The sequence below is a fragment of the Portunus trituberculatus genome, chromosome 23 (genome assembly GCF_017591435.1).
Source record: "Portunus trituberculatus isolate SZX2019 chromosome 23, ASM1759143v1, whole genome shotgun sequence".
Lineage (NCBI taxonomy): Eukaryota > Metazoa > Arthropoda > Malacostraca > Decapoda > Portunidae > Portunus > Portunus trituberculatus.
Window position 1 is genome coordinate 9677270 of NC_059277.1, and position 14025 is coordinate 9691294.

Sequence of the window (14025 nt, forward strand, 5' to 3'; positions counted from 1 at the left end):
AGCAGTCACCTTGAAGAGTACCACGTTACCTGTGGCGTCCACATTAACACGCAACAGGTGAAGTGGGGGAAGTAACGAGTATGGGTTTTCGCTCAACAACCTACTATCATTTCATACATTTCTGGCTAATTAAACATTCATATGCATCCAATTATCGCTCGAATTTTTTCTCAAAATGCATTTTCCATGATTTATGAAAAGCGTGAAGGTGGCTTTGAAATACTGTGAATATAATACCAAGACGAGAAACTAGCTGGCTGGGAACTGAGGGTTGCACTGAGAGCCTTGAAGAAAATATGCAATGAGGGGGGAAGCTGTGCGTGGGGAGACGAACGCATGCCAACCTTCCTAGCACTGCAGCCTTGCTCCTGATACTATTATGCATTCCCTTCCCAACTCAGGTCATTTGAGAAGATAAATGAAGCGAGTTTGATCAAGAGGAGCGAGTTACAAGAAAGTGTTGTAGATCTTCCAAGCAGACTTGATGCGCTGCCCCGCTCGCTCTGACCGCTTGCTCTGCTCGCTCACCTGACTGTTACGTAATAGAAGCTGCCGCCAAATAATCCTCCGCCAATTACTGATAAAGCGCTGTCTCTTGTCATCATGTCAGTAATGAAAGCACCTCCATGACGATGCATATTATAGAACGTACACATAAGACGGAGAAGTATGACAACCTCTAGGGCTAGGTATTACGGGGAGTGAAGGAAAACGGCGACGACCTCTTCTCGTCCTCCCAAGGCCCGACTCCTTCCCATCACGGAGGTTTCTCTAACTTCTAAATATCGATTTTGCCTTCCACTGCTTGTCTTTTCCAAGCTTAGGAAACATGGAGGATAATATGTATCTGAGGATCTTATTTCGGGCGCCATAGACTGCCTCTCGACATGGTTTAAAGCAGATAGACATGGGAAGACAGAAGGGGCTGAGCGAGACAATCTGGGGTGGTCGATACAATTCGGGATGGTCCGTTCAGCGAGGCGCGGGACCCCTCAGCGTCACCCGTCCAGAAACCCTTCGGCGCGCGCCCTTTGCACCTTCAGTATTTTCTATGTCAACGAGCCCTTTGCATATACCCTCAGATTCAGTAATAAACAGTAACTCATCAGACATCTGGTGCAATGAGGTGACGCCCTGTTACTTCCTCCCGTCCGCCATTTTGTGATCTCGAACAAAGAGTTTCTGTTTTTGTGGCGTAATTAAACCTTTATACGGGCCTCGTGGCATGGGTAGGTTTAAAAAATATTTCTGGTATGATATCTTCTTTGACATGGACTTGTACCCGGGCATGAAAGGCATTTATTGTAATGTTAATCAATAAAGTATTTCAGGACCTGCGCGACCGTCGCTGGGTGCAGATGAGCCTTTAGTTTCCAACAACCATCTGAAGACTCTAGAAAAATACGCCATATTTTTTCGCATCGTCTGAGGAGCTTTTACAGTAATAACTAAAACATAGAAGATCAAAAAGTATTAAAATTTAGCTTATAATGATTTTTTATATAGGATGAATAAGGATTTTGTGTTGGTGTGTGTCGAGTGTGGTGGTGGTGGTGAGGTGGTGGCAGAGTATTGGAACGCGTGGTGGTGAGCCGCTCTAACACTACTTAGCGCCGGTGTGTCCTGCTGCCTCCCTCCTCCAGTGTCCAGTGCGCCGCTCGTGACTCCCGCCCTGCCCTAGAAATGTGCTCTCGGTGTTTTTGAGTTGTCGCTTTAGTGTGTTATCACCATGACTAAAGAAATGAACAAGGACGCCGAGGCTTACGATCGGGAATATGATGGATTTCTGAAGCAGCTTGAGGAGTTTCATCAGCAGAGAGGGTGAGTAGTGCCGTTATGCTTTACCATGGGGGCATTTTGAGGCATATCTCGTGATTTATTGACGTGATATTGGTTCTGATGTGTGTTTTTGCCCTCTGCAGGACGCCATTCAAGCGCCTACCACGTATTAATGGCAAGGGAGTGGATCTGTATCTTCTCTACGTGGTGGTGACGGCGCGCGGCGGCTGGCAGAAGGTGGGGGATCTCGCCACCACTTGTATTTTCCCGCCACTGGCACTCTGGCACCTCACGCACGCCACCAAGCACACACCTACCTCCCCCGCCCGCGCTCTTACACCCTCATTGTCACCCTGACCCTCACACCTCTATCCCCTGCCCGTCACACTGCTACTTTGACCCCGCCACTGCCTCCTCGCCTCGCCTTGCCCCATCCCCACTCCGCTCTCCACCTCCATTTTCACCCTGCTGCACATACCACGACGTACACGCACATACATGCCAATTACATGCATACTTATCATCCTTGTATGTCATTTAGTGTAGGATGTGAAGTTATCTGAAGTCACGAGGACGAAATGTGCTAAGTCAAGTTACGGTGTGGGGTGGTAACTAGTGTCTGGTGTATTGTTTTCATTGTACACCATCAGCTGCTCTCCTCGCGCAGTCTGGCGTTTTTTGCTCTCTCTCTCTCTCTCTCTCTTGATTAGCTAGGTTAGGTTCGTTTTCTTCACCAGTATTATATTATGGGTTGGTTTGTGCATGCAATCCCAGTTATTGCATTTCAACAAAGATAAAGTGGCAGTACCACCCACCCATAACTTGTTGCTAGGAAAAGTGTCAACATAGTGCCACACTGGGGAAGGGAAGGGCCACTTAACACTCATCACAAGGGCGCTGATGTGTGTGTATTGCTTTTGAAAGTGTCTACATTTCTTCTGGAATAGGTTGTTGAAAAGATGAGTTTAGTAGTAGCAGATAGTGGTTATGTAGGTTACACAGTGATAGAAGACAATTTCAGGCTTATTGACTTCACTGAGGCTTATATATTTGTGAATCCTTTATTTGTTTAGTAATGATTATAATAGATTGAATTCAGCAAGTAGAATATCATCAATTGGTAGAGTTAAAAATAGATATTACTTAATCTAAACAGAAGTCCAGAATAGTGTATGAATTCCTATAGTAAGTGTTGGAATTGTTTCTATAAGTAGGGTGTGACTGTGATGCTTTGAAGAACTTAAATTTAGATAATAGAATACTTCAGGAATAGGTTATGTTAGAGATGGGTAAATTTGTGAAGTCAGTAGTGATGGGTAACTTAATCTCATTTTTAAGTTAAGTTGTAGTGGTGGAATAATTTACTTGCTCTATTTGTAGTGGAATAGGTCATATTGGATTAAGATTTAACATAAACTTAGCCTTTAGTGTTTCTTTGGATTAGCTACATTAGAGAAAAGTAAATATAGCAAGTAGTAGAAGAACTTTTGTATTGTTTCTTACAGGGTAGGAGGCTAATAGATACAGCTTGTTAGTATTGGTAGACAGAGTGATTGATAAAGCCAGATAGAAATGGAATGGATAGTGATACAGCCTGTTAGATGTGGTAGGCAGTCTGACAGATAAAGTTAGTGATAGAAGCCAGCAGTGGTAGGTAGTGTGATAAATAAAGCCAGTAATGATAGACAAGGTGATAGATAAATCCAATGATGATTAGTTGGGTGATAGATACAGCCAACTGGTAGGTAGGGTAATAAAGCCAGTTAGAAGTAGTAGACATTGATCAATAAAACCATTTATTTATTAATGGTAGGAATAATGATAAATAAAGCCATTTAATAATGATAAACAGGATGATAGATAAAGCCAATAGTGGAAGGTAAAGTGATAAAGTCAGTTAGAAATAATATACAGGATTGTAGGTAAAGCCATTTAGTAGTGTTAGGAAGAGTGCTAGGTGAAGCCAGTAGTAGTAATTAGTGTGATAGACAAAGCCAGTTGATAGTGACAGGATTATTTATAAAGTATCTGGTAATAGTATGAAGAGCTAACAGTTAGTAAGACTGTCAATCTTTTATTAGCCCAGGAATGCATTTGGCTTAAAAAATATTGGCTTAAATGGACTGTGAATTAAGTTAGGTTAGGCAAGCTGAGACTCAGTATCTTGTGGTGGTGTGAAGAATGTTAATCCCTGCTGGTGTTGTGTTGGCTTTTGATCCTAGAATGATTAGCATAAATTATATAAAAGCTATTTGCTAATCAAAGAAAGCATAATTTTCCTTTGATGTAGTAATTTGTGGAGAGATGTATGGTTGGAAATGAGGCTGCTATATTCAGCCCCTTTGTAATCTCCATATCTTGGGGAAATTGATTAACTTTACCAATGCAGAAGATTAGTTTATCTGGTTTAGATGTTGGCTTGGGTTATGTATGGATGATATCCTTGTCAGGGGTTTTTTTTTTTTTTTCTATTCATTCACTAATAGTGCTTTATTTACTTATTTACTTTTTTTTTTTTTTTTTTTTTTTCTGTTTGAATGTGATAGAAAGATATATGAAGTATTTTTAGGACTTTGGTTGGTATTACTGTTTTATAATTTATCTTCACACATTTCCTGACATTTTTATCATCATTGTTGTTATTAGTACGTATTGAAAAATAATCTTTGGCTCAGGGACAGTTGGTTGATGTTTGTGTGCCTTGTCTTTGATGGTACCACACTTACTAGGAACTCAGGAAATGAAGCATCCAAAATATAAACTTTGTCTTGCTTCATTTGTGCATCTATTGATTTTATAAACGAAGGATACCTATGCATCCTTGGGCACTAATGGTATCTGCTCAGTACGACATTTGCAACCTGTATTCAACATTAGTCTTGATATGATTAAAGGATCATCTGTGTGTGTGTGTGTCAGCTTGATGTGAATACCTAAAGGTATGATGTATAATGACCATGGTTTGTCAGTGCAGGGTTGAACATTCTTCCCACCACAAATGATGTGACTGGAAAAGTACCATCTTCTCTATATAAATGGAATGTCACTGCTGAGAAATACTTTTTGTTGCTTATTGATATGTTTATGAAGTCATTTATTCAGGACCAAAAAAGAAAAAAAAACAGGGTGTCAACGTGAAATAATTTATTATTTTTTTTTTTTTTTTTTCATTTTATTTATTTATTTATTTTATTTATTTATTTATTTTTTTTTTTTTTTTTTTGTAATTGGTGGTGAAGATGTACTTATATCTGTAATGTTTTCCTAGGATTTTACTGTTTTGCTATCCTGTTTTTAACCTTCAGCTCATAAGTAAGGTACACATCCACACTTAAAGCAGAAATTATATATTAATGGAGATGGTTAGAAGGATAACGAGTCATTAGTATGAGGTAATGTAGGAAAACGGTAGGGAGTTTTCAATTTGTGTTTAAATCTTGATGTGATTTCTGGTAGTTTAGTTTGATATGTTTTAGATCTCATTCTCAGGATATTTGGTGCTATGGTAAGAGCAATGAGTAAGTAGACTGGTGGCTGAATTATGAACACTTGCCAGGTATTATGAAGTAGGAAGGTGATAAAATAAGATGTGATATGAAATAGATAAAGAATAGATCAATGTTTGTTTTATGAGATAAAAAGATTAAAATGGAAAAAGTAAATAGATTTTTTTATGAAGTAGGCATTTTAAAGGAGAAAATGTATACTATAGAGTATTTTTATATGAAAAAAGAAAGTGGGTTAACAAAGTCTAAAATCTACTGCAATGAAGAAATGAGTAAACAAAGATATGTTTAGAATTAGTTTGTTATGCAAGGAAAAGTGGAAATTTAAACAGAACAGATCATGCTGGTGAAGGAAAAAAAACAAGGTCTCAAATGTGAACAGACTGAGGAAGAACTGTTGCACTGTATTGAGAACTTGTTGTAAAGGGAGCAGACATTTAGAAGAAGGGAGGATAAGCAAGTTTTGATATTAAGAAGAAAAAAAGTGTCAAGGGTTTACCAGCAACAGATTTAAGTACCCTTTCAAGGCAAGGGGATACACACACACACACACACACACACAGGCTAAACAAGATACCCAGCAAGAAAGCTAACTGGTATAGTAGGAATCTGCATGAATGATGGATCTGGGCTCACTTCAGGGGTTGTCATCTATTTGGTGTGACCAGTACCATTATGGTATCATGACATACCAGGTGTCAATAATGAGAGTGTAAAGAATAATGGAGTAATGTTTCAGTAAAGTGGGTATGTTCCAGTCCTTTAAGTAAGATCACTTCATCATCACTGTTATCAACATTGTTCATCACTGTTATCAACATTGTTCATAAGCAACTCATGTATACAATAAGATTCAGGACTGCTTTTGAATGTTATGTCAGTACTTGGTTATGACTGCTTACTTTACCTTCAGTCATCATAATCATCAGCAAATGCATCACTTAAAATTTAATGAATGCTAGCTGAAGGCAGATAAATGATGCATCACTATCACAGTTCCTAAAACTGGTTTGCAGCACAAAGCAAGACAAGTGTAGCATTTGTATGTAACAGAACCGTAGGGGTAACACTCCCACTGTGGCTTGTCAAGGGAGTGTTGGATGACTAAAGAGAGAGAGGTATTCATGAACAAATTAATGGGATACCTATGCCATCATTTATATTCAGGAGTGATGTTTCATTCAGCTATATAGTCTTTCTCCTGCAAAGGTCAAAGTGCATGCAAATGCTACACTAGATTGTTCATTCAGCCATTTTATGCACATGTACATTCATGGTTATATTACCTATTTCCCTTGCATTTATTGACATCTTATTTTAGTGCCATTTTGTTCTTCTCATTGTCTGTAATCATTTCTTTTGTTTATATTTTTTAATGCCTAATGCCTACATAGATACATCTGCTTATATTAATTTCCTTGTTCCGGTGTTTAACTTTACTCCACCCTATCTTGTGTATGTTGCATGATATAACAATGACAGTGCTCCATATAACTAACTTTCTTCATGTTTACATTTACATTTCATTGTCATTGTCTTTTTCCTCAACCCTGTCCACTGTATCACTCTGGGTCACTGTCATGATCTTATTCTTATGTCATATCCACAGATCATTGTCACAGTAATCATGTCGGTGCTTTATATTGAGTTACTTATATTGTTTGTGGCCTCTTTTTCCAAAACTTAAAAACCATACAAGTTTCTTAGCACTTCTCTCTTTCTCTCCTCCCCTTCAGAATGGTTTGGTTTTCTTGTATCTCCTTTCTGGTGTCCAGTATAGTCGCATTAGATCTCCCAGCTTCTCTCTGCAGCTCAAGATAACACATTCTCTGTCCCCCAGCAGAGCAGACAGTTTATATCACTAATTCCTGTAGCTTCCAAGTCACCTTGATGACTGCCCAGCAATGCTATCATGTATATCTTCTACCACCAAATTACCTATGTGATATAATTTCCCCAGAAGTAGTCAGTATATTTACATTTTGAACACCACACTATCACCACTTATTGTAGCTCTTCCTTAGCTTTGAGCATCACCATCCTTTCTTACTGTAGGTCAATGCCCGATGTGAGTGGGAAGACATTCTTGAGGACTTCCGTCTGCCAGCTGCCTGTGTCAACTCTGCCACAGCCTTGAAGCACATCTACATCAGGTAAGTGTTGTTGCACACACCATCACCACCACCATGTGAACTCTATGTAAGCTCTCTGCAGGGGCCACTGCTGTAGCTAGTAGTAGACTGTGTTGACTATAGTCATTGGTTACATTTATGTATTATTCAAGTACTTCAGACATTGATATGCTGTACATTCACATTTAGTTGAATATCACATATAATGTTACCTTCAAAATCAAAGAAAAATACATGATAAACAAGTAAATATCTTTGTAAAAAAGACCAACATAATGTGAAAACCCCAGCAACAGATTTGTTTTGGCATTACATGGATATAAGAATGTTACAAAACTATACAAAGTAAAACACAAAACAACCCATTGATGAACATTGTCAATTGTGCTGTGCCTTATACCTGAAGGGGTTAAGTAACTATTGTAGCACCCTATGAGCTGGAACATAATTATGATGGCTGGCAGTGATGACCAGCAGTTTGTAGTGTACCCTGGTTTGGTAAGGTTCCTGTGCTTTTTGTGTCTATAAAGAATTTTCAGTGAGTGATGAAGCAAGGTATACAGAACAATTTGAAGGGAGTATGTTTATTTGACAAGGAGTACAATTTATTGGGTTAACATGAAAGGTATTACAGATCTCGAATGTAGTACTGCTTTTTGTGATGAGTATAATAGACAGTGACTATTAAAGGACTTACAGCTCCATTGGATTGGGCAGGAAATACTGAATAACTGCATTTTTAACTTTGTATAGTTGATGCTTAAAGTCATTCACAGCACAAGTATTACTACCAAGTTCCAGAAATTTATTGAAGAAAAGCATTGCAAATCATGTTCTATTGAGGTTTGGGTAATGAGAGTTTGGGAATGAGCTCAGGTTCTGTTCTTGTATATTTTAACACTCTTTCATAATTGCAAAGTTGCAAACGGTACCTATTTTAATGCTACCCTCTTCCTTCTCATATGTTGCTACCTTGAGACTATTTTACATTAGACATTTTAATATCCCCTCTTCTCTTTCACAGTATGTCTTTCAACTTTCTTCCCTTCTGTAATTCCAAACTGTACCTATTTTAGCACTTCCCTATTCTCCCACATGCTGTTGTTACCTTGAGTCTATTTTCCCCTTGCACAGGCAATTTAATACTATTCTCTTTGACTTGTGACTTATTTTGGCAGTGTGGTTCTTTTAACTCTTTCTTTTCTGTAATCGCCAACTGTACCTATTTTAATACATCCTTATTCTCCCTCATGCTGCTGCTACCTTGAGACTAGTTTCTCTTATAGAGGCATTTTAACACTTTAAATTACCTTTTTTTAGGAGTGCAGGTCTTGATTCCCCACCCCTTGCCCTTATAGCATTAGGTGAGACATGTCCTTATTCCCATCATTGGCTTTGTACCACCCTTCCTTCCTCCTCCTTGTCTTCCTTTTGTCACAGTAAGAGAACAGTATAGTAATGCCCATGTTTAGCCCTCCTGTCTTCTGGGCTTTTCACTGACTCCTCCCTTTACCTTATATATATACACGGTCTTACCTTCTATTGCTATGGCTTCTTATCAGCCACTAGTTCACATCTGTATAGTGTGAAGTGTGTGTTATTCCTTATATAAAAGAGGTAGAAATGGGAAAAAAGGAAGGATAAGGTGAATAGTGTATAGTGTTTGTGTTGCATTTATCCCTGTGTGTGTGTGTGTGTGTGTGTGTGTGTGTGTGTGTGTGTGTGTGTGTGTGTGTGTGTGTGTGTGGAAATGGCAAATGATGTATACCATTTTGCAAAGCCCTTTCATATATATTTTGATACATACCTGCGAGCATTTTTCATTAGGGTAGAGTGTAAATGGCCCGAGTTTTTATTTGTTTTTATTGATGGGAATTGGCAGAAATTGTTGTTTTATTGTTGCGTTGGTTATTGTTGTTAATTATGCAGTTCTGTGAGGCGTAGGCTTGCTTTTGTTATAGTGTTATTTATTTATTTATTTATTTTATTCTATTTATTTATTTTTTTATTTATTTATTTTTTTTTTTTGCTCGTGCAGGTAAAATTGTGTTTGAATTATTATTGTCATTGTTGTTTGTGCTTTTGCCTGCTTTCCTCCTCCTCCTCCTCCTCCTCCTCCTCCATTCAATAGTAATGTGCTAATCTTCCAATACACTAAAATATACAATGATAATGATACGTTATCGCACGTTACAGTAGTGAATATGTACATAACTGGAATGAAGGAAATAACAGACTTTGCTTCGTAGTGCTATATTGAGAGAGAGAGAGAGAGAGAGAGAGAGAGAGAGAGAGAGAGAGAGAGAGAGAGAGAGAGAGTTGCAAGTCTAGCCAGTTTATCGCGTGTTGCATCAAGTTACTATTAAAAGCATAGTGAGGTAGGTCTCTCTCTCTCTCTCTCTCTCTCTCTCTCTCTCTCTCTCTCTCTCTCTCTCTCTCTCTCTCGTGAAGCAGAGAGAGGAATGGAGTCCAGGAATGGATAATAAAGAAGTAAAAGATAAAGACAAGTCAGTAAGAGAGAGAGAGAGAGAGTGAGTTTGGAAAGGTGGAAGCAGCGGGGAAAACAAACAGTGACACGAGGGAAGCAGAGCAGTAAGTTGGAGGAGGTTCGATGTGTGGGGCAGAAAGGTGCCATCACGTGGAGGAGTGGAGGGCGTGACGGCGTGACGGCTCCGGGGGTGTGGTGTGGCGGTAGTAAACAGGTCCTGCGGGGGGCTGAGGGAGGGAGGGTGAGGGAAGCACGTGGCGGGCCAGAGGTGCGGGAGGGGGTGTGGGCAGCGCAAAACGTTTGTGGAGGGGTGCGCGGGCCCCGGTGACGGTGGTGGTGGTGGTAGTAGTGGTGGTCGGGGGTGCAGACAGCGTGGCGACACACACACACACGTACACACACGCACACAACCTCTCCTCTCACTCACACACACACACAGGGCCGGCCGCTCACACCGCCACTGGGCCACATGCGAGGCGCACTCACACACTTCCCTCACTGGGTGTGTGGCGGCGGCGGCGGCGGAGGCCACACGGGAGCTACGGCACCTACCACCACCATCGCCGCTGCCTCTCCGAACACGCTCCTGACCCGCGCCACTCCCACACTTGTTGAGTCATACACGCCTCTCTCGCCTCCCACTTTCTCTCCCATCCCCATCCCCCCCCTGCTCCCTTTCCTCCTTCCATCCTCCACGACCCTTCATCTGGAGAGGCCGGATGCTGCTACGCCCCCTCCTCCCCACACCTCTCCACCCCTCCACCCTTTACTCTCAATGGCCAGTGTAGTTTCTCCTGCTCCACGTGTGTTTGCCAGGCTGTCCTTTCTTGAACTTATCCCTCTTGGTTTGCTCTTTGATACAGTTGCCAACCAAACCCTTGATATCTTTCTACTTTCCTTACTGAGTCCTCTCACTTCAAATCTCTAGCCCCCCTTGCCCTATAACTATGCAACTTCGGCGACTGTCTTACCGTAAGCCTCACGACCTCCCCTGCTTGTACTGTAGTGGAATCGTAGAGGCTGATGTGGTGGTCGTGATGGTTTACCTACTTTCACTTTGCAATTCTAGACCAGAACGTGACTGGTGAGACCCCATCAGATGCCCAGAAGCGTCCCGTTGCTTGCGTGAGTGTATATAAAATTACCCGGGCATGGCGTACCCCAGGGCCAGATGCTGTGTGCCTGTGTGGTGGCGGCTGTGGCAGTGGTGCTGTAGGTGGTTGGGACTGCATGGCAAGCGGAAGGGCGGAGCAGGAACCAAGCACTGTGGGGTGTTGGGGGAGCTTATTGCCCACAGCCACACTGACAGTTAGTCCCGTCGTGGCAAGGAGTGGCATCTCAGCGTGGCCCCCGCTGCAAGTGTTGCCTTGGTGCTGTCTTGCTGATGCCAGGCGACGCGGCGTGGCTCGAAGTGGGTCACGTGATGGCTGGTGGTGGTGGGGAGGGTCGCAGCCATTGAGTGGGTTCGGGACCTTGGACACGTCACAGCTCCTTACAGGTGTCCGGTCTGAGGTTCTGTGTTGGGTAAGGTCAGGTTGAGAGGTGTTGGTCGTTCCATCGTGTCCCTTGGATGCTGTGTGACGATCGGCGAGGAGAGTTACTTTAGCAGTGGGTTTCTTTGGGAACGGTTGGGAGGATGAGGACGACGAGGACAGGTCGGCACGTTGGAGTGTACGAGCATCGCATCTTGGCCGCGGCAGTGCTCACAATCGATATATTGTGCTTTCCCTTACCTTCTCGGGGGCGTGAGGGGCTACCACGTGTCTGCGCTGCGCTGCCCGAACCACGGCGGTGCTACGACCTTGTCAGCTGTGGCCGGATGTTTGCCTCGAGATAGGGACGAGCTGGCGGCGGGGCCGAGCATCGCCCCGCCGCCTCTTGTCCCCACAGTGCATTCACTGCGGCACGGGAGAGGCTGAGGCTTCTGTCGCCCAAGGACATGTCACTGCGGCTGCTGTCCGGGGAGGGGAGTGTTGACCACAGTGACCTGGCAGGTGACCCCAAGAGAGGAGTTTGTTGCTGGGGTCGTTAGGTGTGGTTGTGAGTGGGGCGGGTCAGTGACAGGTGCGGGTGAGGGCGGCCTGGGCGGAGTGCGGCCCACTGGACACGTGTGCGCGTTTATGCGCAGTGTAGTAACCTTGGCATTGACCCAGTGAAGCAATGGGGGAGCGAGAGGCGGGGCCACGTGCGTGACGCGCTGTGACGTCATTGTGACGTAGCGAAGGGATCTCCATTCTCGGGGGCGGTGATGGTGGTGGCCTTGTTGATGTGGTAGCAGTGGAGCAGCGTGCCAGCCCACTACGCCAACGCCCCGCGCCATTCACACGCCCGTCTCAGCGAACCCATGCTCGCCCCGCACACGCTCTTCCAAGACAGTCCCCATCAGCAGCATCCTGACCTGGGCATCACCCACGTGTGAGTCGGTACACCGTGCCACCACCTCATCCACCCCACGTGTCGTCCATACACACCCTGACATCACGTGTGTGTGTGTGTGTGTGTGTGTTGGGTAACTGGAGTCAGCCAGATAGACCCTCACTGCCGTCGCTACCTTGACCTGCCACTTACCACTACAATTTTTAATACCACCGTCACGTTCCACTCACTCATACTTTCACAAAATTCCATCGCATTCACGTGACTTTCCAGAACACCATTTGTCACCTGCCCTGCTCTCTTCTTCCCCAGTAAACACTGTCATTTACTGAACATCACAAGTTTTGTCCCACAACTGCAGTCTCCTTTATCGTCCTAAAAACATCTTAAACATTCAAATGAGCCTTTATTATTGTCTTCACTTCCTCTGCCTCATCCTCCCGGTTTCCGCCGTCTCACACAACTGCCTCACCATCTCGTCACACTCCTTCCTTCACAACATTACTATTACCATGGAAAAATGAGCTAGCCACCATATTCTGTTACCAATCACTATCTCACTGAATATAGAAATTTCATCGATACGTTATAACTTCACTAAGTCCTCAATATAAGTTAAATAACAGCCACGTACCTCGTCAAGTGGTGGCCCGTTAAGGCTTCGTTTCGCCGTGTCTTATTCCCGAGAGCTATAGAAGAGGAAAGGGGGATGGGAGGGGATGGGTGGAGTGAGAGTTATTTACCACAAGGTTGAGTAGCGGAGTGAAGCAACGCAGTGTAACTGAATGAGAGAGAGAGAGAGAGAGAGAGAGAGAGAGAGCACCTCCCAGTTATTCCCATCTTCCTTCGTCCCTTCGTCCTCCTCACTGTTACTCCCGTTCGTTCCTCCTCCTGTATTGGGATTTTCCTTACCGGGTGGGACGAAGAGAGGGTGGTGGACGCTCTCTCTCTCTCTCTCTCTCTCTCTCTCTCTCTCTCTCTCTCTCTCTCTCTCTCTCTCTCTCTAAAAGCTGGGCCAATAGCGTGGCGCGAAGGTGTGTGTGTGTGTGTGTGTGTGTGTGTGTGTGTGTGTGTGTGTGTGCGTGCGTGCGAGCGAGCTAGCTAGTGTGCGTGCGTGTGTTTTCCAAGGTCTTCACATCGTTTGGTGGTATTGTGACAGGATTATTAATTGTCTTGCTGCTTCTATTCTTTCTAGTCTCCTCCTCCGTTATATATACGTGGACGTCAAGCAGTATCTCAAATCTAAACACACACACACACACACACACACACACACACACACACACACACACACACACACACACACACACACACACACACACACACACACACACACACGGTACCTACGTCCTCCTATTTTGGGAATGCAGGTGTTAATTAAAATGCATGTGTAGGTCTCTCTCTCTCTCTCTCTCTCTCTCTCTCTCTCTCTCTCTCTCTCTCTCTCTCTCTCTCTCTCTCTCTCTCTCTCTCTCTCTCGTGAGTGTGTGTGTGTTTGACCCTTGAGTTTACTCTCTCTCTCTCTCTCTCTCTCTCTCTCTCTCTCTCTCTCTCTCTCTCTCTCTCTCTCTCTCTCTCTCTCTCTCTCTCTCTCTCGTGTGTGTGTGTTTGACCCTTGAGTTTACTGATAAGTAAACTCAAGGGATGAGAGAGAGAGAGAGAGAGAGGCTAAAAATACTCTAATATAGCATAAAATCATACTATTATCCTTGACATTTCCTAAACAATTGCCTATTACTGTCTC

The 14025-nt window shown here is 43.3% G+C and overlaps 1 protein-coding gene across 4 annotated transcripts in view; it reads left to right on the top strand.

The window, feature by feature from the left end:
• The first annotated feature begins 1561 nt into the window (after positions 1-1561).
• The window catches only part of LOC123507825 (AT-rich interactive domain-containing protein 2-like), a 47693-nt gene continuing 35229 nt past the window's right edge, over positions 1562-14025 (top strand). For 2 of the 4 annotated variants that reach the window (XR_006675794.1, XM_045261041.1), the window contains exons 1-3: positions 1562-1821; positions 1923-2016; positions 7341-7438. Coding sequence is in view for 2 of the 4 variants with exons in the window: in XM_045261041.1 (XP_045116976.1) it covers positions 1730-1821; positions 1923-2016; positions 7341-7438 (284 nt within the window). In the remaining 2 variants the exon portion in view is untranslated. Of the gene's footprint in view, positions 1822-1922; positions 2017-7340; positions 7439-11791; positions 11900-11965; positions 12321-14025 lie in introns of those variants that run through there. The other 2 variants (XM_045261043.1, XM_045261042.1) reach the window with 2 other exon arrangements.